General features: G+C 57.3%; 1 protein-coding gene across 15 annotated transcripts in view; it reads left to right on the plus strand.

The window, feature by feature from the left end:
* The window catches only part of CACNA1C (calcium voltage-gated channel subunit alpha1 C), a 469,540-nt gene that overhangs the window by 30,475 nt on the left and 414,843 nt on the right, over positions 1 to 24,222 (plus strand). For all 15 annotated transcript variants that reach the window (XM_060306632.2, XM_060306631.1, XM_060306626.1 and 12 more), the window contains exons 2-3: positions 18,914 to 19,235; positions 22,890 to 22,995. In XM_060306632.2, the coding sequence (XP_060162615.1) occupies positions 18,952 to 19,235; positions 22,890 to 22,995 (390 nt within the window). In that variant the 5' untranslated portion in view covers positions 18,914 to 18,951. The remainder of the gene's footprint in view (positions 1 to 18,913; positions 19,236 to 22,889; positions 22,996 to 24,222) is intronic.

Below are 24,222 nucleotides of genomic sequence, written 5' to 3' on the forward strand. Positions count from 1 at the left end.
CCCGTCGCCCAGCCTGGGCCTTGCTGGTTGCTCTCTGCCTGTGCATTCTGTCAAGCCTGCAGCCCGTGGGACCTCAGTCCTGTCTGCTTGCTGATTGGGCTGGACTTGACTCCTCATCTCTCCAGTCTCCTAGCAACCCTCCTTGCCCTGCTCACGTGTCTGGGCCTAGACCATCTGATCCTTGGTACCTGTGCCGTCGCCATGTGTGTGCCTTGGATGGGGGCCCGCCTGAGTCCAAGTCCCAACAGGACAGGGGAGAGTCCTTTCAAATGTCTAGCGCTTTGAAGTCCTTCCTGTGACGCTGGGTGTGCACTGAGGCTATTTTTAGAGACAATGAGAGAATGTAAAGACTAGCAATGAGAGGCATAAAATGAGACAGTGGAAAACATGGCTTCGGGAAGCCGACGGAACCGGGGCTGTGTATCTGGAAGGAGACAAGCCCGAAGGGAAGCACCAATCATAAGGGGCAGGGGTATCGTCTTGTAGATCTGGAACTGCGATGCCTGAATTCCATGACCTATTTTATCACCCACTCCCTCTGCACGTCACCCGCTCGGCAGGTCCCTCCTCCCATCTTTGGGTAGTCTGCTTACCCGTTAAGTGGGGATGGATTTGCAGGAGGTGTGGCTGAGAATTCCTTCACGTTTCCAGCATGCTGTAGGATACGTAAGGCAAGCATCCTGGACCGTATACACTTGTGAGGTGTGTTTCTCTGCACCGTGGTCCTTCGGTTCTTGCCTTAAGACGTGTGGCTCTCTGCAAACATTGCTTCTTAGAAATAGCCCCTAGATTTGTGTGCCCCTCCCAGTGAGACCTGCAGGGTGCCCTCCGATGGGTCGGGGGCTGGGGGTGGGCACGAACCCGGATGCTAACACCTTCAGGCCAGCGACCTGCTGTGGAGGCCGTGAGCGAGGTCGTCAGCAGCCCGGTTGCTTGGTCAGGACTGGGGGCTTCACAGGAGTCAGTTCCTCCGTGCCTCAGCCTTCTCATCTGGGAAGTGGGCATAATAATAGTGCTCGCCGGTGGGGATGCTGAGATGATTACGTACGTGAACATGGGGTCTGGCCCATAGTGAATGCTCTGTAGGTGTTAACTCTTGTTTTTAAGCAAGGATTTCAGAAGGTGCCCCCGGCTGGCTTTCTGTCCTGTGACTTGCTTCCGTCCATGTTGAGGGCGGACCTGGGCCTGCAGACAGGAGGAGAAGGACCCGCACAGTCCTCACGCTGCCCAGGTTATGTCGGGGTGGCTCTCAGCACCCGGGTGCAGCTGTGTTTCTGCTTCTGGCGCTTGTTGAAATGGTTGTTACGAGTGGTTGCAGAATCCGGGGAGGCTCAGATTCCCCTGCGAGAGGCCGACCTGGGAGCTTGCCCTCTGTCGACGTTCTCAGATGAGTCCAGGAGATGCTGTATTTCAAGCGGGGCGCTTCGGGGGCTGGGGCGTGGGGCTCCGAGACTCTGCGCTTCAGAGTCTAACCAAACTGAAGCGCTTCCCCGCTCGCGGCGACCCTTCCGCTCTGCCTCTGATTCTGGGTTCCCCAGCGATTTCACCTGTTCCATGCCACGTGGGGAAGGCCGGGGGGGTGGAGACGGGGTGTCCTGTGAGCGCGTGCAGGACAGCTGTGTCGTGTTCCCCGACAGCCGGGGCCTCTTCCGCGAGCCCTGGCCCACTGCTCCCTGCCCCGCGCTGCGGTCCCCTCGGCTGCGGCCCCGGACCCTGCGGTGGGCGGGGGACAGGGGTGGAGGAGATGGGGGTGGCGCTAGCGTAAGCACCACTTGCAAAGAATGGGATTAATTTGCAGGAAGCTAAGGCCACACCCTGTGAAAGAGCAAAGCCGCCAACTGTCCGTGGGGCACCTCCCGCGTGTATGACGCCACTCGGGGCCGAGGGAGGCCCTGGGGTGGCTGGACGTGACTCCTGTCCTTGGAGAGCTCACGGTCCCCTGGGGGGCACACGTGTAAACAGGACAGGCCTGCGGATCCAGCTGAAGGCAGGGCTGGGAACCGTCACACCGGCCGTGCCGGGCTCATTGGGTGCACGTCATACACTCGGAGAATGGAATGAGTTTTGTATTTGTTTCATTTTGGTGAAAAACACGAAACGTGAAGTTTAACTCTCTTAACCAGTCTTAAGCGTACAGTCCAGTAGCGTGAAGTATATTCGCACTGCTGTGAGATGGATCTCCAGAACTTTTTCATCTTGAAAAACGGAAACTCTGTCCCCATTGAATGACGACCCCTCACCGCCCTTCCCCCGCCCCTGGGAACCACTCTTCTACTTTCTGTGTCTGTGAACTTGACTCCTCCAGGGACCTCACGTAAGTGGAGTCATACAGGAGTTGTCTCTTTGTGTCTGGCTTGTTTCACTCAGTGGAATCCTCGAGGTTCATCCCTGTTGTAGCCTCCGCCGCAGAATTTCCTTCCTTTTTAAGGCCGGATAACGTTCCACTGTATGGATGGACCACATTTTGCTTATCCATCCGTCCGTCCGTCTGTCTGTCTGTGGACACTTGGGCTGCGTCCACCTGTTGGCTTTTGTTAGTCACGCTGCCGTGAACGTGGGTGTACCTGTATCTCTTCCAGATACGGCTTCAACTCTTCTAGGTGAATGACCAGAAGTGGGATTGCTGGACCACGTGGTAGTTCGACTTTTAGTTTTTTGAGGACCCTCCCTACTGTTTTCCAGGGTAGTTGCACTGTTTTACATTCACATCAGCACAGGAATTCCAGTTTCTCTACATCTTCACCCTGACTTGTTGTTTTCGGGTTTTTTTTTTTTTTTTTTTGCGGTACGCGGGCCTCTCCCGTTGCGGAGCACAGGCTCCGGACGCGCAGGCTCAGCGGCCATGGCTCACGGGCCCAGCCACTCCGCGGCACGTGGGATCTTCCCGGACCGGGGCACGAACCCGCGTGCCCTGCATCGGCAGGCGGACTCTCAGCCCCTGCGCCACCAGGGCAGCCCCTGTTTTGGGATTTTGACAGTAGCCGTCCTACCGGGGATGAGTCGGTATCTCGCTGTGGTTTTGATTTGCATTTCTCTGATGATTAGTGATGGTGAGCATATTTTCATGTGCTTCTTGCCCGTTTGTATATCATCTTTGGAGAAATATCTATTCCAGTCACTTGTCCGTTTTTAAATCAGTACCTGGAGGCTTTTGTTTCTGTCCTGCCCATCTCCCCAGACATCTGGCGTCGGCAGAGATGGCCAGACCAGTCCAGCCCCAGCAGAGGCCGAGAGCAGCAGGGCCTCCCTCAGGAAGCCCCAGGGTGGGGCTTGCTCGCGGCCGTCGGCCGAGTAACCGAGACCCCTGAACTCTGCCCTCTTCCTGCTGTTCAGTTTGCAGTGAGTTTACCCAGGTGAGATGCTGGGTGTATTCATTTTCCTTTCCTGCTGTAACGAATCATCACAAACTTAGTGGCTTAAGAAGCATCATTCTGGAGGTCAGAGGTCCAAACTGGGCTCCACGCCTTCTGGAGGCTCTTGGGGAGGAACCTGCTTCTTTGCCTTTTCCAGCTTTTAGAGGCCCTGTCCTCCACCCACAGGGCCAGCGTGCACACTTAGCTACGCCTGCACGCTGCACGCTGGGGACACGCGTGTTTGCACACACTCCTTCAACATGTGTGCGTGCGCATGCCCAAGGTGCCCGGTCATGGGAGGGCGCTTGCTGTCCCGACCCTGTATCCCAGGCGGGCAGCTCTCCCTCCCCCCGTCGTGACCCCTTCCCACACTTGCTTGATCTCCGGTGACTTGGGGTCAGTGGGTGGGGTTTCGTAACTGCTTGGCTCAACCAGGAGGTTGGACGGGGCACCGACCATCCTGAGTGGGAGCCCCAATCCCATAGTTTTATGAGGAAAACTGCCTTTCATCCCTGGGGTCAGCACGCAGGGTCTCAGATGCCGGCGGCCAGGGCACCACCCGTCGCAAAGCTGTGTGTGGTCTAGTCTGTTTTCTATGGAAAGGATGCTTTTCTTGGTGGGATGCTGAGTGCAGAGAGCAGAGCCAGGCAAGTGGCCCACGGGCCCCGTCCCCTCCTGGACGTGTGTGGAGACAGGTACTCTCACCATCCAGGTCCCACGTCTGCTCTTCCCCCATTGGCCAGTTGTCATGTCCCCATTTCACAGATCGGAAAAATCTAATGTTGACAGGTTCCCACTGAGTCAGACGCCCAAGGGGGACTGACGCTCCGGGGGTTGTGGCTCCAGGGCATCAGCTGGGCCAGGAAGAACAGCTTGGAGAGGCGATGGGGGCCCGGGGGCTGGGTGCCTTGGGGAGCAGGCATCGCACACCCTGCTCTTGGAGTCACGACCATCCTTGTCCATCAGCTGTGTCTGTGGTGCTTTTCAGATTCAAGCATTTATTAGCATTAAAGGGAGGAACTCAGGGGTGGGGAGGGGGCGCCGTCTGGAAAGCCTGTTCCTTTCGCCAGCAGGTCCCGAACAATAAACTCTTCCTCCACCCACATGCCAGTTCTGGAATCAGGGAATGCAGAACTGGGTACAGGGCCTTTGGGGTCCGTTGGTCAACTTGACCAAAGCACAGAGCGGGGCTGAACTGGTCCAGAGTCGCACAGCCTCTGGTGGAGGGGAGGAGACATGCACCCAGGCCCAGCACACCTCGTCCTCGGTCTCCTTGCCGAGGAGGAGAGCTGCCAGGGGTGGAGGGTCGCGGGCTGAGAGCCGGCATCCTGCCCGGTGGCCTCCCCTTCGTTGCTGCAGGCCTGGGGTTCAGCTCCCTTGACAGCAAGGTCAACAGTAAGAGGACCCCAGTGAATGGCTGCCGTCCACTGTGGCCTCACGAATGGCTGCACCCGCTAAGGGCTTGCAAGGGTTTTAAAACCCTTGGAACAGCTCAGAGCGTCCCAGGCCTCAGGCATGTCGCCCACCTGCCTGTGCTCCGGGCTCGGAGGGAACGTGAGCTTCGGTCCCGAGTGGCTCCTTCTCGGCGCTCTCACCACTAGGCTCTCCTGCTTCCTCTCTGGCTCCCTTACTCCCTCAATTGCTTCTTGGTTTGACCCAGCACCCAGGGTTTCCACACCCCCTCCGCGCTCCCGCTGCCCCGCTGGCTCCGTGGACCAGCCCCAGATCTGACTTGTCGCAAAAGTTGTCAGCCTCCTAATTACGTATGGACCTGTTTGGAGGACAGTCACCTCAATGGGACCAGTGCTACAGACCTGTGGTTTCACAGCATTTCTGCAGCCCCGGTTTCTGCTCCCCGAATCATCGCTCAGTTCTGGGATGAAAACTGGAAGTGCCTTGACCTCTGCCTTCCCCTTGGGCTCCTGAAGATGGACTTTCCCAACTCCCCAGCTCCCTGTGGCCTGGCCCGGCCTGTGGATGCACTTGAGGCATCCGGGCAGCCCCGAGGACCCCCTGGGTGGCAGCCGCTGCCCCACACCAGGACCCAGTGTCTCCTCTGTCCTCCTCGGGGAGAGGATGGAGTGAAGGCCGAGAGGGCTCAGAGGCTCCTGGTCTGGAAGGTGTCAGAAAAACCCAAGGACAAGGAAGGGCAAAGGCCGAGTGGGGCTCAAGAGGGACAGGAGACCGTGCATGCAGAGGGAGGGACTCAGGAGGCCCCGAGGAAAGAGCCTGGACTTGAGATCCAGAAGACCTGGAGGGCTCAGTGGGTAAGTCGGTCCCAGCCTGAGTCCCACGTGGTGTTGTCATTGGCAACGGGAAGTCTCAGGACGGGGGAGAACGTGGATTCCCTCAGCAGACACGTCTCTTTATACCTGCTGTGCCGGGCGCAGGCTGGGCGTGGGCTGCAGAGAGGACCCACCGCGGCCGCCCAGGGAAGCTCCTGCGCCCGGGCAGAGCCGGGCACAGGCTGGGGCTCGTGGGATCCTCAGACCTGAACTTTCCTCCCCAGAGGAGGGGGCCCCGCCTGCCCAGGTGTCCTTCCTCTTGGACTGTTCTTCCACGTTCTCTGAGTCCAACACTCATTCCTCTTTGGCTTTTAAAAGGAAACGGAATTAAATTAATTTTTTTATTTTTTTAATATTACATAAAACCGACACAACACAAAATTTACCGTCGTAACCTTTTTAAAGTACATAATTTAATGGCATTAAGCGCATTCACATTGCCGTGCTACCATCACCACCATCACCTCCAGAACCTTTTCGTCTTCCAGATGAAACTCTGTCCCCATTAAACACTAGCTCCCCACCCGCTCCCCCAGCCCCTTGCAGCCCCCATGGCACTGTCTGTGTCTGTGAACCTGCCTGCTCTAAGGGCCGCCTGTAAGTAGATCATACGGTACTTGTCTTTTTGTGGCTTATCTCACTGGACATTTTGTCCTCAAGGTTTCAGCTTGAAGCGTCTGACACATTGCGTCAGAACTTCTTTCCTTTCTAAGATTGAATAACAGTCCATCGTACGTAGAACATTTTGTTGATCCATTCGTCTGTTGATGGACACTCGGGCCGGTTCTCCCGTTCGGCTGTCCTGCATAAGGCTGCTGTGAACATGGGTGTCCCCACTTTCTCCTTTTGGATAAATACCCATAAGTGGAATTGCTGGATTGGATGGTGAGTCTATGTTTAATTTTTTGAAGAACCACCGTGCTGTTTTCCATCAGATTTGCACCGTTTTACCTTCCCGCCAATGGTGCACAGGGTTCTGCTTTCTCCGCGCCCTGGCCAGCGCTTGTTTTCTCTGGTGTTATGATGCTATCATCCTAATGGGTGTGAAGCGCTCTCTCTGGCTTTGAGGACATCCGTGTAGACCCTGTTGAGCCCCCGAAGTCCTGGGGAATCCTGGGATGATAAACTAGGAAAGAAACAAGGGCTGGAGGGCCGTGCTTTCTGGGTTGCCCTTCCTGCCTGCATGGCCCTGAGGTTGAACGTACCCTGTAAGCCCAGGCCAGCTGGGGGCAGCCACTGAGGACGGCTGAGCACCCTCTCCCAGGCCACCAGCCAGTGAGCAGAGGGCAGTGGGTGGTGGGCTGCACCCTCTCGGCCCTCGTCCTGAGGCCAGTGGGGAGGAGACCCGGTCACCGTGGAACTTTGTGGGAGTTGGACCGGCCGGGGAGGTGTGACGGCCGGGACCCCGGGGCTCTGGGAGCTGAGTATCTGAGCCGGGAGGACTTTTATGGTCACTGGCTGAGCCCCCTCCCTCTGAAGAAGAGGAAGTTAGGAGACAAAGAGAGAAGTGATTCGCCCAAGTGCCCAGAACAGATGGCGGTGGAGCAGGGCCTGGAATTCAGCTCTCCTGGCTTCTGGCTTGGCCCTGCCCTGCAGACGGGGAGCGTCAAGGTGCTTTCATGCAGCTAATGTTTAGCAAAGGGAGACAGCCTCAGGGCCGCCTGCTTACCTTCTCGTTGCCTTTCCACCTTCTCGCCTGCCTGCTGTCTGGCGGACGTGCTGTGGGGATGAATGAGATGAATGGCATCGACTTGGCTAAATGAAAGAAGGGTTATGCTTTACCAGAGCGTGGCTATGAAGCGGCCTGTGAGTGGAGAGGAGTCACGTCACGCGCTGCGTTTGTCCCACCCGGGTGAGAATTGGCGAGTCCCGGAGGAGGACAGAGTGCCGAGCGTGCGTGTATTCGTGTGTGTCATGTGTGTAGTGTGTAAATATGTGTGGGACCCCTCCCCCCGCACCGTGCAATCCCGCGGACGATGGAGAAATTTCAGCGCCTTCCCCTGACGGACGGTCCTTGGAAAATGGAGCACGGTTTTCAAGGATCTGTGGAATTCTCTGTACTCTCTGGATAGATTCACTTTTTCACAAATTGACACCATCAATATTTGTGTGTGAGATACAGCACTTTTTAAGAGGTGGTTTCTTAACAAGGAGGGGATACTTCTAGGAAAAAGTCATTTTAAAAAAATTTTTGTAAAGCAGCTTTTGTGTTTTATTTCACATCCCTGAAGGTGCGTTCCTCTCCTTTGGTGCCCTGAGGCTTTACATGCAGGCGTGTGTGGAGTGATTCTCATTAAGTAATGCTTCATATTTGGGTAGCATCTCATTTAGTCCTTATGACTGTCATGTGAGGAATGCATTCTCATCTCTGTTTTGCAGATGAGTAAGCTGAGGCCCAGAGAAGAGTACGTCACTGGGCGCTCGGCAGGGCGGCTGGGGGTGTGAGTGATGGTCACTGGGTCGGTGGCCTGGGTTCTGACACCGTGAGGCTGGAGGAAAGCCACTTCCTCCCTCTCATGTCTGGTTCTGCTAGAACCTCTCCGGAGGGCTTGCGTTTATGGGATGGCACGTCTCAGGCCCGGGGACGGGATCCAGGAGTCCTCTCCCCGCGTGTGCGCGTACCTGTTCAGACCTCATGGAGCCCAGCTGATATTACACGAAATTGTTATTAAAGGTCGAGAAGACAAGGAAAAGGAAAGGATCTTGCCCGTGTTTCTCGGCTAATTTCCAAATCGCCTGTTTCACTTTATCCCAAACCTGGATCCTTTTGTGTGCAGAGAGCTGCAGGTGGAGACACGGGTGCCGACGACCCTCAGTCCTGAGCGCAGGTTGTGGTCGGCAGAGGGGCGCACAGAGGGACTGCAGGGCCACCCCGGGACTTCTCGCTCCTCCGCGCCTGTGGGCAGGTGCCGTGTTTTCCTGATGTGCTGGAGTTTGGGGGGAAGAGGCCGCAGGGTGGCTGGTTCACCAGGTGGGGTCTGCGCACTGCCCCCCATGGGTGGTCAGCAGCTGGACAAGAATCTGATGCTGGTTTGGCCACGTTCATTTTGGAAGCGTACTTAAACAATCAGACAAAATCACAACGCTTTTCTTTCTGATTACCAAAGAATTATTCAGTGTACAGAATTTGGAAAATACACTAATGAAAGCAAGAGCTGGGACTTACAAGGGCCTTGCTCTTGAGCACTATTCTGAGAGGTGTCCCTTATTAACTCAGGTGCGATAGCCTCTGTTATTATCTCCGTCTCACAAGCGAGGAATCTCGGATACCAAGAGGTCAGGTGGCCGGGCCAGTCACAGGGCTGTAACTGACAGGGCCGGAATGCAGCCCGCCTGGTTTCTGAGTCCAGGGCCCTGTGTGCCCGGCTGACCTGCCTCTGCGCAAATGAATGTCACTCGTCACCTGAAGATAACCGCTAATAACATTTCTGTTTTTTAAAAATAATAAATTATTTTATACTTTATTTCTATTTAGTTTCCGTTTAGCCTTTCTCCTATAAAAAAAGTCTTCTATAAAATTGAGGTCCTACGGTATACACTTCTTTGGACGCTGTTGCTTAATATTACGTTGTAAAAATTTTTTCTATATTATTTTTCTTTTTTTAATTAGCTTTTATTGGAGTAGAGTTGCTTTACAATGTTGTGTTAGTTTCTGCTGTACGGCAAAGTGAATCGGCTGTACATACACGTATATCCGCCCCTTTCTGGGTTTCCTTCTGTGTATTATTTTTCGAAAACATAATTCTTATGGCTTCCTACAATTCTATCATGTGGGTCTGCATTGGTTTATCTAACCAGTGCCCCAGTGGTGGGCTTTGGGGGATCTCCAGTTTGGTGCTGGTATAATTCACACCATGGTGGATACTTACCCGTGGCGGGCGCAGCGAAAGGGGCCTGGGAAGGGTCCCTGGTGGGGCTGGCGGGGCTCTGGGCTCAGCAGACCTTCTCTCCTGCGGAGTGGGCGTGCTCTCGGTCGCGAGGGTCTGAGTCTGAGCTCTGGGCTCCGAGCCTCCGCAGGGCTCTCCCGCCGGTCCTCTGAGTCAGAGCTGGTTACTGCTGGTTCCCAGAGGTGCCCGTCCCCCCTCAGTGGGTGAAAGAAGTGGGCAGGTGAGCATCAGTGAGGGAAGCGAGCCTTTCTGCCCCCCACCCTCCCAGATGGTGAGAAGGAACTAGGTTGGGGCCACTGAATCTACTAAAAACTGTCCTCGCAAGGTAGCACTGCCTCCCATGTTCTAGTTCTGGTGATTGGGAAAGGTGTGGTCTCCCTGTGTCTCTGTTTTCCTTCCAATAAAATGGGGCCAAAGCGGCAAACCCCTCAGTATCACGGGGCCAGAGTCTAAGTGATGAATGTTAAGGGAGAAAAGATCACGGGACAATTACATTCTGCCAATATCCACTTATTGATTCGTTCAGCACACTTTCAATGAGCATGCGTCACATCCAGGCATCTCTGGGCTCAGGGGAGCAGTGGTGAGTAGGGTGGGTGAGGGCCCTGCTTCTTGGGGTTTCCCTGCTGGTGTAGGACAGGAAACAAACCTCCCCTTAACAAGGACATAACCACATTCACCATACGGCGAACATACCGATCTGAATAATCGAATAGCATCGTCTCTGTGGACTTCTGCATAAATATCTGTGAAGCCTAAGCAGAAGTTCTGCAGAGAAGTTCCGTGCAGGCGCTGTGCTTTGAGCACCTCCTGGGTGACTGCTGTGCTAGGATTTCAGAAGCCACAGAGCTGGTTCCTGCTCGCAGGGGGCTTACAGCTCGTTGGGAGAATCGGAGAGGGGCCCCTGAACTCCTCAGGCTTTCATTGGCCGAAGCACAGTGGGGGGAGTCGGTGTTTGGGTCCCACGGATGCTCTGCCAGGCCACTGTGGCCCTCATCCCGTCTTCTGCACCCTTCCCGTCCCCAGACATCGGCGACCTGGAGGATTTCCCTTTTTTCTAGCTGGTACCTGACCTCAGCCGGGGCTGGATGTACTTGTTTTTTACTATAAAGGCTACTTTGCGGTGACGCTTAAAAAGCTGAAATGCTGACTTTCAGTAAACGTGAGGGAATTCTCCACTAGGTCCTGTAATTTAGGTTTGCTGTCACCAGGTGGTGACAGGTGCCTTCGTTCAAATAGCAGGAGGGTGCGACGTGCCCCCTCCCCCTGCTTGGATATAAGCAGGAGAAGCATTTTCTCACTCTTGGCAATTGACGACCTTTGGCGAGGGGCGTGGTTCAGCGACTCTGTCAGTTTGCTTTCTGGCTGTTCTTCTTCCTTCTGCTCTCTGAGGTCAGTGTGGCCTTGAGTACCGCAGGGGCATGGCTTTCTGGGTAGGGTCCTCTGCAGATGGAGGCCAGTGTGCTTCCATGGCAGTCCCTCTCTGGATTCTCTCTCCTTGTCTTTCCTTTGGACTTGCTACCCCATGGAGAGCAGAGGGCAGGTTTTGTCTGCGGGATCTCTGGAAGGTGAGAATGCTGGTCCCCTTACGCCCTCCCCGTTGGCTTGGGCTTCCAAAGCGCTCTAGATTCTCTGCCTCTGCCCCGTCATTAGATGGAGGTGTGATGGAGCACAGAAGAGAGGCGGGTTTATTTAAGGCAGCGCCCGATGGGTCGAGCTGAGGAGACGGCCGCAGATGTCCCTGGTCCCTCACTGTCTCTTTGTTTCAGAGCAGATTTGACTCCGTGGTCCGGGGCCCATTCTGAGCGTCGTCATCCCTCGTGAACTGTGTGTGTAGCAGGATGTGGGGAGAGGAGGGCGGAGGGACCGACAGGAGACCGTTGAAAATAGTGCAGTAATAGCCCAGCTAAGAGAAGGAGGCAGACCTACAGCTCACGGTTGACACGCTCAGGAGACCCTCTGGGGGCTTGGTCTGGGGAGAGGGCTTGCATCTCAGCTGGGATGTCCCTGGGCTCTCGTGGGCCCAGCTTGGGCTGGGGGGAACGTCAGCTTCCCCATCTGCCCATTGGGAAACCCAGTTTCTTATTCGTCTGTTGAGAGTGTTAACCCTTGAAAAATGACTTTTCATTTCTGTTGTTTGTTGGATCTTAGGATCTTGTATGCTTTGAAAGTATGTCTTTCTGCAGAGAGTGGTTATTTCCTGATCAGAAAATCCACCCACCCAGCAGCCTTGGAATCAGGTCTTGATTGCTTTTTTTTTTTTTTTCCTGTGGTACGCGGGCCTCTCACTGTTGTGGCCTCTCCCGTTGCGGAGCACAGGCTCCGGACGCGCAGGCTCAGCGGCCATGGCTCACGGACCCAGCCACTCCGTGGCACGTGGGATCTTCCCGGACTGGGGCACGAACCCGCGTCCCCTGCATCGTCAGGCGGACCCCCAACCACTGCGCCACCAGGGAAGCCCATGACTCCTCTTTAAATGTAGACGTGTGCCGTCCACAGTGTGGCTACTAGCCACGTGAGGGTACTTAAACGTAAATTACCTGAAATTAAATATTAATACAATTCAAAGTGTAGTTCCTCAGTTGCACTAGCTCCTGTCCAGTGCTTAAAGCCAGTGCCTGGTGGGTACCACGTTGGACACCCCAGAATTACGGAGCGTCTCCATCACTGTAGAAGTTCCTTAGGACAGCGCTGCTGTAGCCTGCCCGTGTCGGTCAAGGTTCAGACCTACAGCAGACACTGCCGTAGCCGTTTTACGAGGATGAATACTTAATACAGGCATTTAAAGGCTTACAAAGCGACTGGAAGGTTTGGGAGAGCGGGCAGTAGGCGAGGCCCCGGGACTGCTCCTAGGACCACACGGCAGAGCTGGGTCGCTAAGAGGACTGGGACTCTGGGATCTTCAGGAAGTGGATCTGGGCGGTACTGCGTTGAGGATCACAGCACCTTATCCGAGGTCTGGGCACCGGGAAGCCATCGCCAGAGTCTTTCTGTCTCTACAGGGCGAGAGGAGTGGCACGGACACCCTCCCCACCGGACGTAGTTTCATTTCAGGCCTTGACCTGGCTGACCTCACAGCCGCGTCATTCTGGCCACGGGGAGGTTGGAAAGTGTGTCCAGCCTCTGCGGGACAGGAGCGCGCAGAGGAGGAGGGGGGATGGCTTCTGAGTTAGTCGGTCCGGCAGTCCGCCCGGGGCTGAGCGGGACCCCAGCCTTCCCTGGGGGAGCACACCCGACTGCGATGGCCCGGGCCTCAGCTGTCGTCTGAGCCCAGACGGCATCCTCCCCATGTGAGCGCCCGACGGCGTCCTCCCCGTGTGAGCGCCCGACGGCGTCCTCCCTGTGTGAGCGCCCGGCTATCTCAGTAAACGCGCTAGATGGAGAAGATTAATGGCCTCCGGCTGGCTGCTCGTTTGGCCTTTCATGGGCAGAGAAAGCTCGCTTTCTGTTTCAGGTTGGCTGCTTCGCTCTTAAAGGGAACGGAGGCCCCGGTCACTGCGGGCATCTGCAAAGCCCTCAGGACGCACCCGGCCCGAGAGAAAGCATGTCCTTGGTGCTACACCATTGCTTCTCGTCTCCATAAATGAGCCGAGGTTGTGCTGTGTGTACAAAGCCTGGCCGCTGGGAGACACTCCCTCTGTGCACGGCTGCATGTACTGAGGCCAAAGGGGGAGGTCGTGCCCACGAAGCCGGCCTGTAGCCCTGAACCCCTTACACACACATGGCTAACCGGGGGTCCCTTTCTCGTGCCAGGCGGTTGGGCTTCTCTACTGAGGGATAATGTGGAAGGGAGATGAGGAGGGTCACGCTGGCCGCCGGGGTTGGAGGTCTGCCCGTTTACACCGTGGGGTCGGGAGGGGATTTGCGAAGGAATTCCCAAGCAGGGAGCAGGGGGAACCGCATGCTGAGTACATGCAAAGGTCCTGGGGCAGACAAGGACTGAGCTTGTCTGAGTGAAACGGGGCCAGAACGGCAGGCATGCCTGGACCAGGCTGAGAGAGAGGAAGTTCTGAGAAGCAGGCAGGGCCGCCCCTGCAGGCTCACAGCCCGTGGCAGAGTCTGGACTGCGAAGAGATTTGACTGGGAGGACGACAGGGCCTGATTCATAACCTGTATTTCTGAAAGGTCACTCTGGCTGCTGCATGGAGACTGGACTGGGGACGGGCAGGAGAAGTGGGGGAAATGGCAGGGCTTCTGCAGCATCTGGGGCAAGACATGGGTGGTGGCCTGGACCAGGCCAGCGGCACCGGAGATAGACATCGTTTCTCACAGCCTCTTCGCCGGAGTGCTCCCTGGAGGTCACAGCAGAGAGGTCAGCAGGGAGCCTGGGAAAGCTCGTCCTCTCGGGCGCCGACGGGCTGATCCCGCGCTTTCCCAGGTCACCCTCGCTGTGACGTCGTCATCATGAGCCTTAGCAAGCAGATGCTGGGCCTCTTCTGGGACGTGGCCCTGGGGCAGGTGCGTGGATGGACGCAGATTAAAGAAAGTCGCTCGATTTCATCCCTGAGCAGCTCCAGGTCCCAGCACCACGCCTCCCTTGCAGGGCCCCGGGGAGCCCATCTCCCGGCTTGGGCCCTGGCAGAGTAGCCCGTGCCAAGGCCGACCGGGGCCTCGTCCTGGCTCCTTGGAGCGACAGCCCGTGTGTGCGGCCTGGGGAGCTGCCCCGGGGGGCGGAGCCGGTTCACGAGTGGGAGTCAACCTGCTCCCACACAAGGAAGGCGTCCGCAGTGGCGCCCACCTGTGTGCGCGGCCTGGTCCGCGGTGGCGCCCACCTGTGTGTGCGGCCTGGTCCGCGGTGGCGCCCACCTGTGTGCGTGGCCTGGTCTGCTGAGCCGCCGCCCTGGGCTCCTGCAGATCGTCCAGGAAGGCAGAGCCAGAGCAGACTTAGACGGTGGCATCGTTTCAGCTGGCAGCCAGAGGACCGAGCTCTGAATCAGCTTTATAATTTGAAAATTGGTCTCTTTGCGTCGGGTGCTTATTTCCTGCTAACCGAAGCCGTCAGAGACACAGAGCTGCTTCCCTTCCTCCCTAGCTCTGCTCCGGCTCCGCCAGCGCGGGGCCTGCCATTCCTGGATCACTGTGTCCTCTTGTCAGGGGGGTCCTAGGGGTCCTGAGAGCCTCATGCCTGGGTGGGAGTCGTCCCAGGGCGTGGGGGACAGTCACTTGTGATAGGAGAGGCTGAGCTGGGCCTTGAGGTACGGCCTGGATGGAGGCCAGCCCGAGGGGCCACACCTGTCTCGCGTGTGTGTGTGTGTGTGTGTGTGTGTGTGTGTGTTCACTGTGCCCTTCGTTATGTCACAGGCTGCAGCAGTGCTTGGGCTGCCAGGACCGAAATACTGAAGGTTGTTTTCTTGCCCTCTGGCTGGGGAGAGGTTGACATTCCACTTTTCCCCACGGGCTTATCCGTATGTGCTTCTCCAGATGGACCTCTCCCGAGAGGTCCCACTGCTCTGGGAACGGCTCACAGTGTAAATAAGGTCATCGCCCAGGGCTCGGGTGGCCCTGAAGTTGGTCCCCCCCGGCCAGGCTTTCCTGGTCTCGCTGCCTCGGGGCCCCGGGATGCACCCAGCCCGGCCTTGGCGCTGATGACGTCAGCTCTTGTCTGCCGCTTCCCGCCTTCGTCTCGCACTTCGTCCAGCGTTCCGGGAGCGCCGGGCTGTGGCCGCCAGGGTCTGCGGGAAGGGTGGTGTCGAGGCCTCGTGTCAGGAGAGAACCGCGGAGACCCGGACAGTCCAGCAGGGTGGAGCCAGGACCGCTTTCCCGGACGTGAGGGAAGAGGACGGCCGGCCCAGGAGCTCCAGCAGAGGCTGTTCAGCATGGTCATGGCCAGACCGGGGGTCTAGGAAGGAAGGTGGTTTCCCACAGACCAAACGGGCAAGCTAAGGGTCGCAGCCCTCGCCAGTGAAGCCGGTGAGACACGCGATCCGGCCACGCCGGACCGGCTCAGTCCAGGGCAGCACGTCTGTCCATCCGCCTCCATCCCGGAGGCCCTGGGGCGGGTGGTGTGGTGGGCGCTGCCCCGTGAAGATCGCCTCCGACACGGAGGGTGTTCTTGGGGTCAGAAGTGCAGCCCCTTCACCCTCAGGCCGTGAACCCCAGGAGGAGCTCGTCCTCCAGCGAGTACGGCGCCCTCGCCCTCGTGTGTGGTGGGAACACTCACCTGGCTGGCTGTCACGGCGCCGCTCGTGCTGCAGGCGCCTGGAGGCTTTGCGTCCCTTCCTTGGGGCTCCCATACGAAAGGCGAAGGCCCAGCCTCACGGGGTCCCGCTTGCTTTAGGCTTCAGACACACACAGGGAGGACGGCGGCAGGTGCGTGACAGATGAGACCCCCGGTGGGAAGGGTTGGGTCCTCCGGCTCCCGACGTCCTAGATGGTGACATGGAGCTGGTGTCAGGTCGGGGCCAGGCAGTGAACTGAGGACGAGGCCCAGCAGTGGCGGTGGGGCTCCAGTGCCACGGGGACCACATGGCGACGGTGCCGGAGGCGGCTGTCAGCGGACAGGGAAGTGGCAGCAGCTGGTACCTAAGTGGACCCGAAGTGCTCATCTTGGGGTCCTGCGGGGTGGGAAGCGCACACCTGTGATGCCCTCCCCCTCCCTCTCGTGCCCCCGGCAGACATCACGAATCTGTCACCTTTCTCTCGTACTCAGAAAAGTCCCAGAATCCTTGAGGTTCAGCATTTTGGTGGTCATGTCGGTCAGTTGGCATAAAACTGGAAACTTACTGTGTGTCACTGGTGTGACGATGGAAGGGACATAGACTTTGGAAGCTGGGAGGAATGACAGCCCAGGCAGGTACGAGCAAGCGTATTCGTTCTCTTTTGGTTGCAAGGGACAGAAATCCAGTTCAAACTAGCTTAAGCGAAGTTACCTAAGGCATAAAACTGGAAAGCTCAGGGTGAGGCGGGCATCAGGTGTGGCTGGATGCAGGTGCCCAGTGGTTTCCAGAGCCTGTTTCTAGGGTGGAGTGTGTCTGGGTTCTGAGGCTAAGCTGAGTCATGTGCTCATCTCTGCACTGGCCCCCGTCGTGGACAGGGCCGGCGGTGGGGCTGAGGGGGTCACACCGGCAGCAAAAGTTGCCTTGAAGGTCTAACCTAGAAGGACGAGCCCAGGATGTGCGCTGGGGGGAGGGGGCTGGGCGAGGACCCAGCCCGTGGCAGGGAGGAGAGAGAAGGGCCCCACGGGGCAGTGTGTCCCGGGCCAGCAGCTTCCCTGGAGGAGCCTTGTGCACATGAAGCAGAGAAGAGGGTCATCGTGGGGTGGAGGGGCTTGCAGGTGACATTCGTGCCGCTGGTTGGGCTCCAGCCACAGTCTCCCAGGCGACTGAAGTGGCCTCCAGATGCCAGGCTCTCTGCCCACAGTAATCACCCCACTCTCTGTGGCATCTCCTGACCCTGGGGCACCTGCCCAGCCGGCCAGTCTCAAGGTCATGTGTCTGATCTGGGGCCCAGGCTGAGCTGGTCCCTTGGTAAGCCTTGTAGGATTCTGGGGTGAGATGCCCCCCGAGCTGACAGGAGAGAACCCACCAGACACGCGCCGTGTCATAGGGACAGTCTTGGAGGCTTCTGTTGCCTTTAGACCAGAGCCATGCAAGATGCTTCTGTGCTGGATTTCACTGGTTCCTACCCAGGTTTCCTTCTTTCTGGTCGCCCCCCACTACACACAGCGCCCTTTGCCAGGTACCAAACGCTGCGTAATGAGTCACCGAAGACAAGTGGCTTTCTGCAGCAAACACCGTGCTGTCTCCCAGTTTCTGCGGGTTGGGAGTTCAGGAAGGTCTCGCTGGGCTGTTCTGGCTTGGGGTGTTGTCGTGGGGTTGCAGTCAGGTGGTGGCTGGAGCAGCTGGGGGCTGGCTGGGATGCCCACCCCCCAACCCCATGTTGACTGGCTGGGCTTCCTCACAGCATGGCGGCCCAGGGCTGGTGTTACGAGTTCTCGACCTAGCCTTGGAAGTAATCCCTGCTGTCACCTCTGCTGAACTCTACCAGTCAAAACGGTCACGAGAGGCCAACCCTTTGTCAGGAGGAGGGCGGGTAGATCCTATTTCTCAATGGGAGCATGTCAGAGGAGCTCCTGATTCAGAACCATCACAGCCCCCCACCCTCCTATCCAACAACTCCCATCGCCACATGGCTTTGAGGTACCTGGATGTGACCTTGCTTGGGTCCATCCCCTTCATGTATCAGACTTACTTTTATCTTTTGGAACTTAGGTGCAGAGATTTGAGTGAATTATACCCTTCAATTCATTGTACGTTTGTCAGCATTGATTCATGCAGTGGCTCTCAGTCATTCATTCATTCTTCTTTTCTGTCCCCACGCGCCTATTCTCATTTTCCGCCTCACCTTCCGTAAACAGCCATTCTCTTCTACTTTATTTGTATGTGTTCTTACAAGGATGTATTTTAATTGACATGTGTTGCATTGCATATTTGTCTTTTTCTACATCCTCCACTCACTGTTTCTGAGGTCCGTAAAGGTTGTAATGCAATACATCTCGTGTCTTGTTCACCTAACACGAGGGGTGTGATGTGCCCAAGGTCACACAGCTGACCTAGACTGAACGAGGACCAGAGCAGATTCCCAGCGTCACACACTGATGTCTCCATGTGCCACCTCCCTGGCTCCTGCAGTGGTTTGAAATAGGACATTTTTTTTTAATAGATCTCTATTGGAGTAAAATTGCTTCACAATACTGTGCTAGTTTCTGTTGCACAGCAAAGTGAATCAGCCATACGCATGCATATGTCCCCATATCCCCTCCCTCTTGCGTCTCCCTCCCACCCTCCCTATCCCACCCCTCTAGGTGGTCACAAAGCACCGAGCTGATCTCCCTGTGCTCTGCGGCTGCTTCCCACCAGCTAGCTATTTTACATTTGGTAGTGTATATATGTCCATGCCAGTCTCTCACTTGGTTCCAGCTTCCCCTTCCCACCCCGTGTCCTCAAGTCCATTCTCTATGTCTACCTCTTTATTCCTGCCCTGCAGCTAGGTTCATCAGTACCTTTTCTTTTAGATTCCATATATATGTGTTAGCATACAGTATTTGTTTCTCTCTTTCTGACTTACTTCACTCTGTATGACAGACTCTAGGTCCATCCACCTCACTACAAATAACTCAATTTCGTTTCTTTTTATGGCTGAGTAATATTGCATTGTGTATATGTGCCCCATCTTCTTTATCCATTCATCTGTCGATGGACATTTAGGTTGCTTCCATGTCCTGGCTGTTGTACATAGCGCTGCAGTGAACATGGTGGTCCATGTCTCTTTTTGAATTGTGGTGGAAATGAGACTTCAAAAAAAAAAGTTGTGAGCCTGCGATCCAGAGCACATCACAAGCTCTCCTGTTTTCCCCCCAGTGACCGCTGTCCCCTGTTCTCTCCTGCAGGTCCCAGCTATGGGAGCCCGCGCCCGGCTCACGCCAACATGAATGCCAACGCGGCCGCGGGGCTGGCACCTGAGCACATCCCCACACCGGGGGCCGCCCTGTCCTGGCAGGCAGCCATTGACGCGGCCCGGCAGGCCAAGCTAATGGGCAGCGCTGGCAACGCCACCATCTCCACGGTCAGCTCCACGCAGCGGAAGCGGCAGCAGTACGGGAAGCCCAAGAAACAGGGCAGCACGATGGCCACGCGCCCGCCCCGTGCCCTGCTCTGCCTGACCCTCAAGAACCCCATCCGGAGGGCGTGCATCAGCATCGTGGAGTGGAAGTATCCTTTGTGCTCGGGGCCAGCAGACGGTCTCAGACCTGCTGCACCTGTCACCAGGGCGCTGTCGGAATGCAGAGTTCTAGGCCCTACCCAGCTTCGAGGCAGAGTCTCTGGGGATGGGGCCCAGGAATCTGCTTGTATAACCAGCTCCCTGGGGGTTGTTTTTGTATATAATAAGCAGCATTTGAGAAAACAAGCCTAAGGGGTAGGAAGTATCCCCCCTCCGGGCTGAGCCTGCCCAGGACCCACTGATGGTGGGGTTGACAGCGTTGCACCCCAGACCCCCCTCCTCCTCCCGAGCTGTGGGACTGACGCAGATGCGGGACCTCCTGCTCGAGGCTGCAGGACCCGGGAGAGGCGGGAGGGTCGGTGCTCGGGCGTGGCTCAGTGTTTCTCAGCCTTGGGGCACATCAGCGTCACCTGGGGAGCTGGGACAAAGCACAGGTGTCTGAGCTCCGCCCAGGCCTGGCTAAGCTCTCCAGGTGCAGCTGAAGTGGAGAGCGCCGCCCTGAGGGTGTAACGCAGACCCCCTGTCCGAGGAACCCGGTGAGCAAGACCTGCAGGGGACGTGGCTTGGAAGGGCGGCTCTCAGGGTGCAAGTACCGGCCCCTTCCCGCCCGGGAATCGTGGGGAGGGGGATGGAAAGGCTCCCAGCCGTCAGTGGGTGCACCCTGACTTCCCCGTGATGACGCAGTGCCCGTAGGTCACACGGGCCGGACTAGGGCCTGGGACTTAGTGCCGGGTGTCTTTCTAGTAAGAATCCACTTGGGCAGGGCTGCCACGTCTCCGGGGTTCAGGATGGAGGGCTGGGTTTCAGTTATGACTTTGCATGGAAAGATTTAGAGGTCTTGGGGATGGATGAAAGGTAGAAGGAGATGTTAGTTTTGTCAGTGCCTGAGCCCTTCAGTCCAAGGGCCCTTGAGAGGAGGCGCCCGAGCCCAGTGCAGCTGCAGAGCCAGGCAGGGCTCCCAAGGCCGAGGCGTCCGCTTTCCGGGTGACCGGGTGAGAGGCTGGGCTTGGGCGGCCCCGCTGGGCTGCTGTCACAGACGCTCAGTCAGGGCCGAGGGGCCAGGGGGCGGGGGGCCTGGGGGAGCTGAACTCGCCCACACCACGCCGCTGGCAACCGGCGGAGCTGGGGTTCAGATCCAGTGCCCCGAATCCAAATCCACGGTCCACGTGGCCTGCTCCCCGTGAGCCCAGAGTGTAGAAGGGAACACACTGGAGGACGTCTAGAGGATGCCACCCAGCCCGGCTGGGACACACGGGGACCCGACCTGGGCCTGAACAGCCAGCCCCCAAATCCACGGTCCACGCGGCCTGCTCCCCGTGAGCCCAGAGTGTAGAAGAGAACGCACTGGAGGACGTCTAGAGGATGCCACCCAGCCCGGCTGGGACACACGGGGACCCGACCTGGGCCTGAACAGCCAGCCCACAGTGGGCTTGTCCACGTTGCAGAGTCTCTTTCGTGCCTGAGTGGTTTCTTCGCACCTTCTCTTCCCCAGCAATAGCCCCGAAATTTACCATAAGGTGATGGATGGAGAGCCTGAAATTGGGGGTGAGCAGCAGAGCCGGAGACACCCTGGGCTTAGCCATCACCAGCCTGGGAGGGTGACAGGCTGACTTTGAGGTCTGGCTCAGTTGAGCTGAGGTGCTCTTGCCCGGGGGCGGGGGGACCACAGGGGCCAGGTGATGCGAACGAAGCTGCCGGCCTGGGGCTGAGTGTCGCTTTGCCGAGCAGGTGGGGACAGGGTGGGAGGGAGGAGGCCATGTGGGAGGAGGTCTAAAAGAACCAGCTTCCTAAAAATGCTTAGGGTGACTTCCGAGTGGATCAGCATAGAATGTTCCTGACGGACTCAGACTCCGCAGCCAGACTCTCTGGTCTGACCCCATCCTACCCCAAGCCATGTGACTCTGGGCAAGTTGACATCTCACCTTCTGTGCCTCGGCTTCCCTGTGTAGAAGCGGGGTGATAACTGTCCGCCCCTCCGGAGTGTGGGTCGTGTGGTCAGAGCAGGGCCTGGCCCGGGGCGAGCTCTCGGTCAGCGTCAGCTCCTGGCCTTCCTCCCGGCCAGCATCCCATCTTCACCACGCGTCCTCGGCCAGCTCCAGGGGCAGCATGGCCTGTTGGAAAAGTTGAGTCAGAAGCTCTGGTTCGGACCTGGCTCTGCTGTTGGCCAGCTCGGGTCTGAGAGAGGTGGTTTTATTTTCTGTGTCTGTCCAGCTGGGGGGCTGGGCAGTGCACTGCAGGCCATCTTCTGGACACCAAGGCGCACGCAGACAACGGCAGTGTCTGTGGGGCACGCTGGGTGAGTGGACCCCTAGCTCTGCCCTTGGGGCCGAGGGGACCTGTAGCCGGGAGGCCCTGGACTGGAGAATCACTGCTTCCTTCCAGGCCCCGAGCTGCCCTGATGACACAGGTCTGGGGCCGTCCGTGGCAGAGGAGTGGACGGTGGACTCGGTGGGCACAGGTCTGGGTTCTGGTCCTGGCTGGTCAGTGCCTGATGTGGGTCTCGGGAACGTTCCTCAGGCTTTCTGGGCCTCAGGAGTTTGGACCAGACCATCTCCAAGACTTTTCCTGCTTCAGGATTCGTCAGCTTTGTGCGTGCAGGTTTCCCTGGAGATGGAGGTGGTCCCTGTCTCCAGGAATGGCCATCCTCCTTCTCTACCTCCTCCTGTGAGGCTCCACAGACTAGGTTGGAAACTTGGCCGTGTTGGGAGGTGGGGAGATGGGGCTGGAAGAGCACGAACCGGGCCCTTCCTCTGAAGCCCCCTTCTCTGGCCTTCGACTGAGGGTGCAGGGTGGAAGGGCTGTTAGCACAGTTGCTCATTTTTCTCTCGAGAATATGTCTGCCCTGATATTTTGGTGCAGAAAATCCGGGCACAAGGACCTCCCTGATTGCTTGCGGGGGGTGGGGGGTGGACCTTGGCTTATCCCCTCCAGCGCCCTGCACAACCTGCGGGCAAGTCAGGAGGCCCTGGGACACAGGCCACCTCATCACAGGCAGGGCCTCCGCAGACTGAAGAGGCTCTGGGCCCCTGCATGGAGCTGCCGTCCCCTGCGTGCACGGCACACGCTGCCGTGCTCCTGGGCGTCCAGAGCCCCTGGCCACCTTCCGGCTCTTTGCAAGCAGAGAATAAGGAGGAAGAAAAAACAGACTCGAAATTTAAAGTTAAAAGATCGAAAATCCTATCTCCAGCTGTCACTGAAACGTCTTCAAGTCGAGTCTCTGCCTTGAATCCCAGGCCCCCCCCGCCCCCCCGCCAAGCTCTGTCGGGCCCCAGTGTGGGCCGCTGGGGGTGGCGAGCCCTGGCTGGAGCAGGCCTCAGTGTTTCAAAGCAACCCTGAGCACACATGAGGGAGAATGAAGCCCAGAGCAAATCTAAATAAATAAAAGAAGGGAAAAAAGTTTTAGAAACCTGTTTACTCTGGCACGCGCCTGGCCTCCACTGCGTTTGACATATTAGGGAACATTTTGGCGGGGCCCATTAGAAGCACTTAACAAGGCATATGTTTCTTTTCAGAATACAAGGGGCTTGGAATGTATTGTTTAAACAAGATTCGACGCATCTTTGATTCCGTTTTGAAACATCTATCTGCGTATGTTTGTCTCACTGGTGCTTCCGTGGCATTAACTTCCTTAACTCCCTTCCCAGGCCATTTGAAATCATTATTTTACTGACTATTTTTGCCAACTGTGTGGCCTTAGCGATCTACATTCCCTTCCCAGAGGACGACTCGAACGCCACCAACTCCAACCTGGTAAGTGCGCTGTTGCGTCTGCATTTCCGAGTCCGCGGAGGCCTGAGCCTGGATCGCGCGGATTCAAGCTGGAACGTGTTTGAGGGTCCAAAGCCAGCCGGGCTGGGATCCCGAGGGCTCTAGCTCTATTCAAATGGGCACCTGTCTTGTGTCAGCCTGTCTTGACAGATACTGTTGCAGTCAGGCGGTTGTGAGCAGGGCGCACGTGAGTGTGAGCTCTGGGGGTGCGCAGCACACCTGCAGCCTTGAAGGGCAGGTGTTTGCGGGGGCGAGTGTGCCTTGTGGATCCTCCGTCGTGTTTGTTTCCAGGGCCTTCGTTCCGCTGGTGACGTTTGCTCAGGTGACATGTGGGATCGGTGCGCGAGAAGTAATTTCTAGGAAGCTTTTAGGCAAGTTTGCTTTTGCAGCCAAGATGTACTGTTTAGTTAGAAAGGTTTTCTGTTCTTGGGAAAGGCGGCTTTCCATCTGGTTGGTGGGGAGGCCGGCGCTGGCAGTGTTGGGTTAGAATGTGTCCATGGAAAAAGTGTGGAGGGTGTTTACTTTGGGCTGAGCGTGAAGTCATCACAAAGGCCTTTGCGCCGTCTGGGCATGGGAGGAGAGCCTTGGAATGCAGCTGGCAGAGCCGGACGCCCCAGGGTGCTTCGGCTGCAGGCTTGGGGGGAAGTCCTGCCCCTCTCCTCTCCCCTGCCAGGGCACCACAGCTTCTCACGTGACCCCCCAAAAGCGCATCTTCCGCCGTCATTGGCCGCTTCCTCTGGTGACACGGGACTGTCTGGTGATAGCTTCTGGAAGAAGCAGGAGGGAACCGGGCCTCCTTCTGCTGTCACCGGCTTCTTGTGATGTCACGGGAGAGTCAGTTCTTCTGCTTTTTAGCCTTTGACATTTCTTTTTGGCCCCGTCAGGCAGTCCGTCCGATGCCCGTTTAGACTTCACGGCCGTCGCCCGGTTGTCACAGTGAGCCTGGGTTGCACGTGGGGTCAGGCTCCGGAGCCGGCCCTCAGGCCTAGTGATGACACGGCAACCAGAGCACCGGCCCAATCCACGCGGCCTGCTGAGGCGTGACCTTGTCTCTTAACAGGCAGGACATCTCTGCTGTGTCAAAAGAAATACAAGAGGGGTGTCCCAGAGGGCCCCTAGCAAAGCAGGAGCCTCTTCCAGGGGTGCTACTTCTGCTCCGAGTGTCGCCTCCCCCCCCCCCGTCCTCCCCAGAACCCTGTGGCTGTGCAC

This window comes from Globicephala melas, chromosome 10, assembly GCF_963455315.2.
Source record: "Globicephala melas chromosome 10, mGloMel1.2, whole genome shotgun sequence".
Taxonomy (NCBI): domain Eukaryota; kingdom Metazoa; phylum Chordata; class Mammalia; order Artiodactyla; family Delphinidae; genus Globicephala; species Globicephala melas.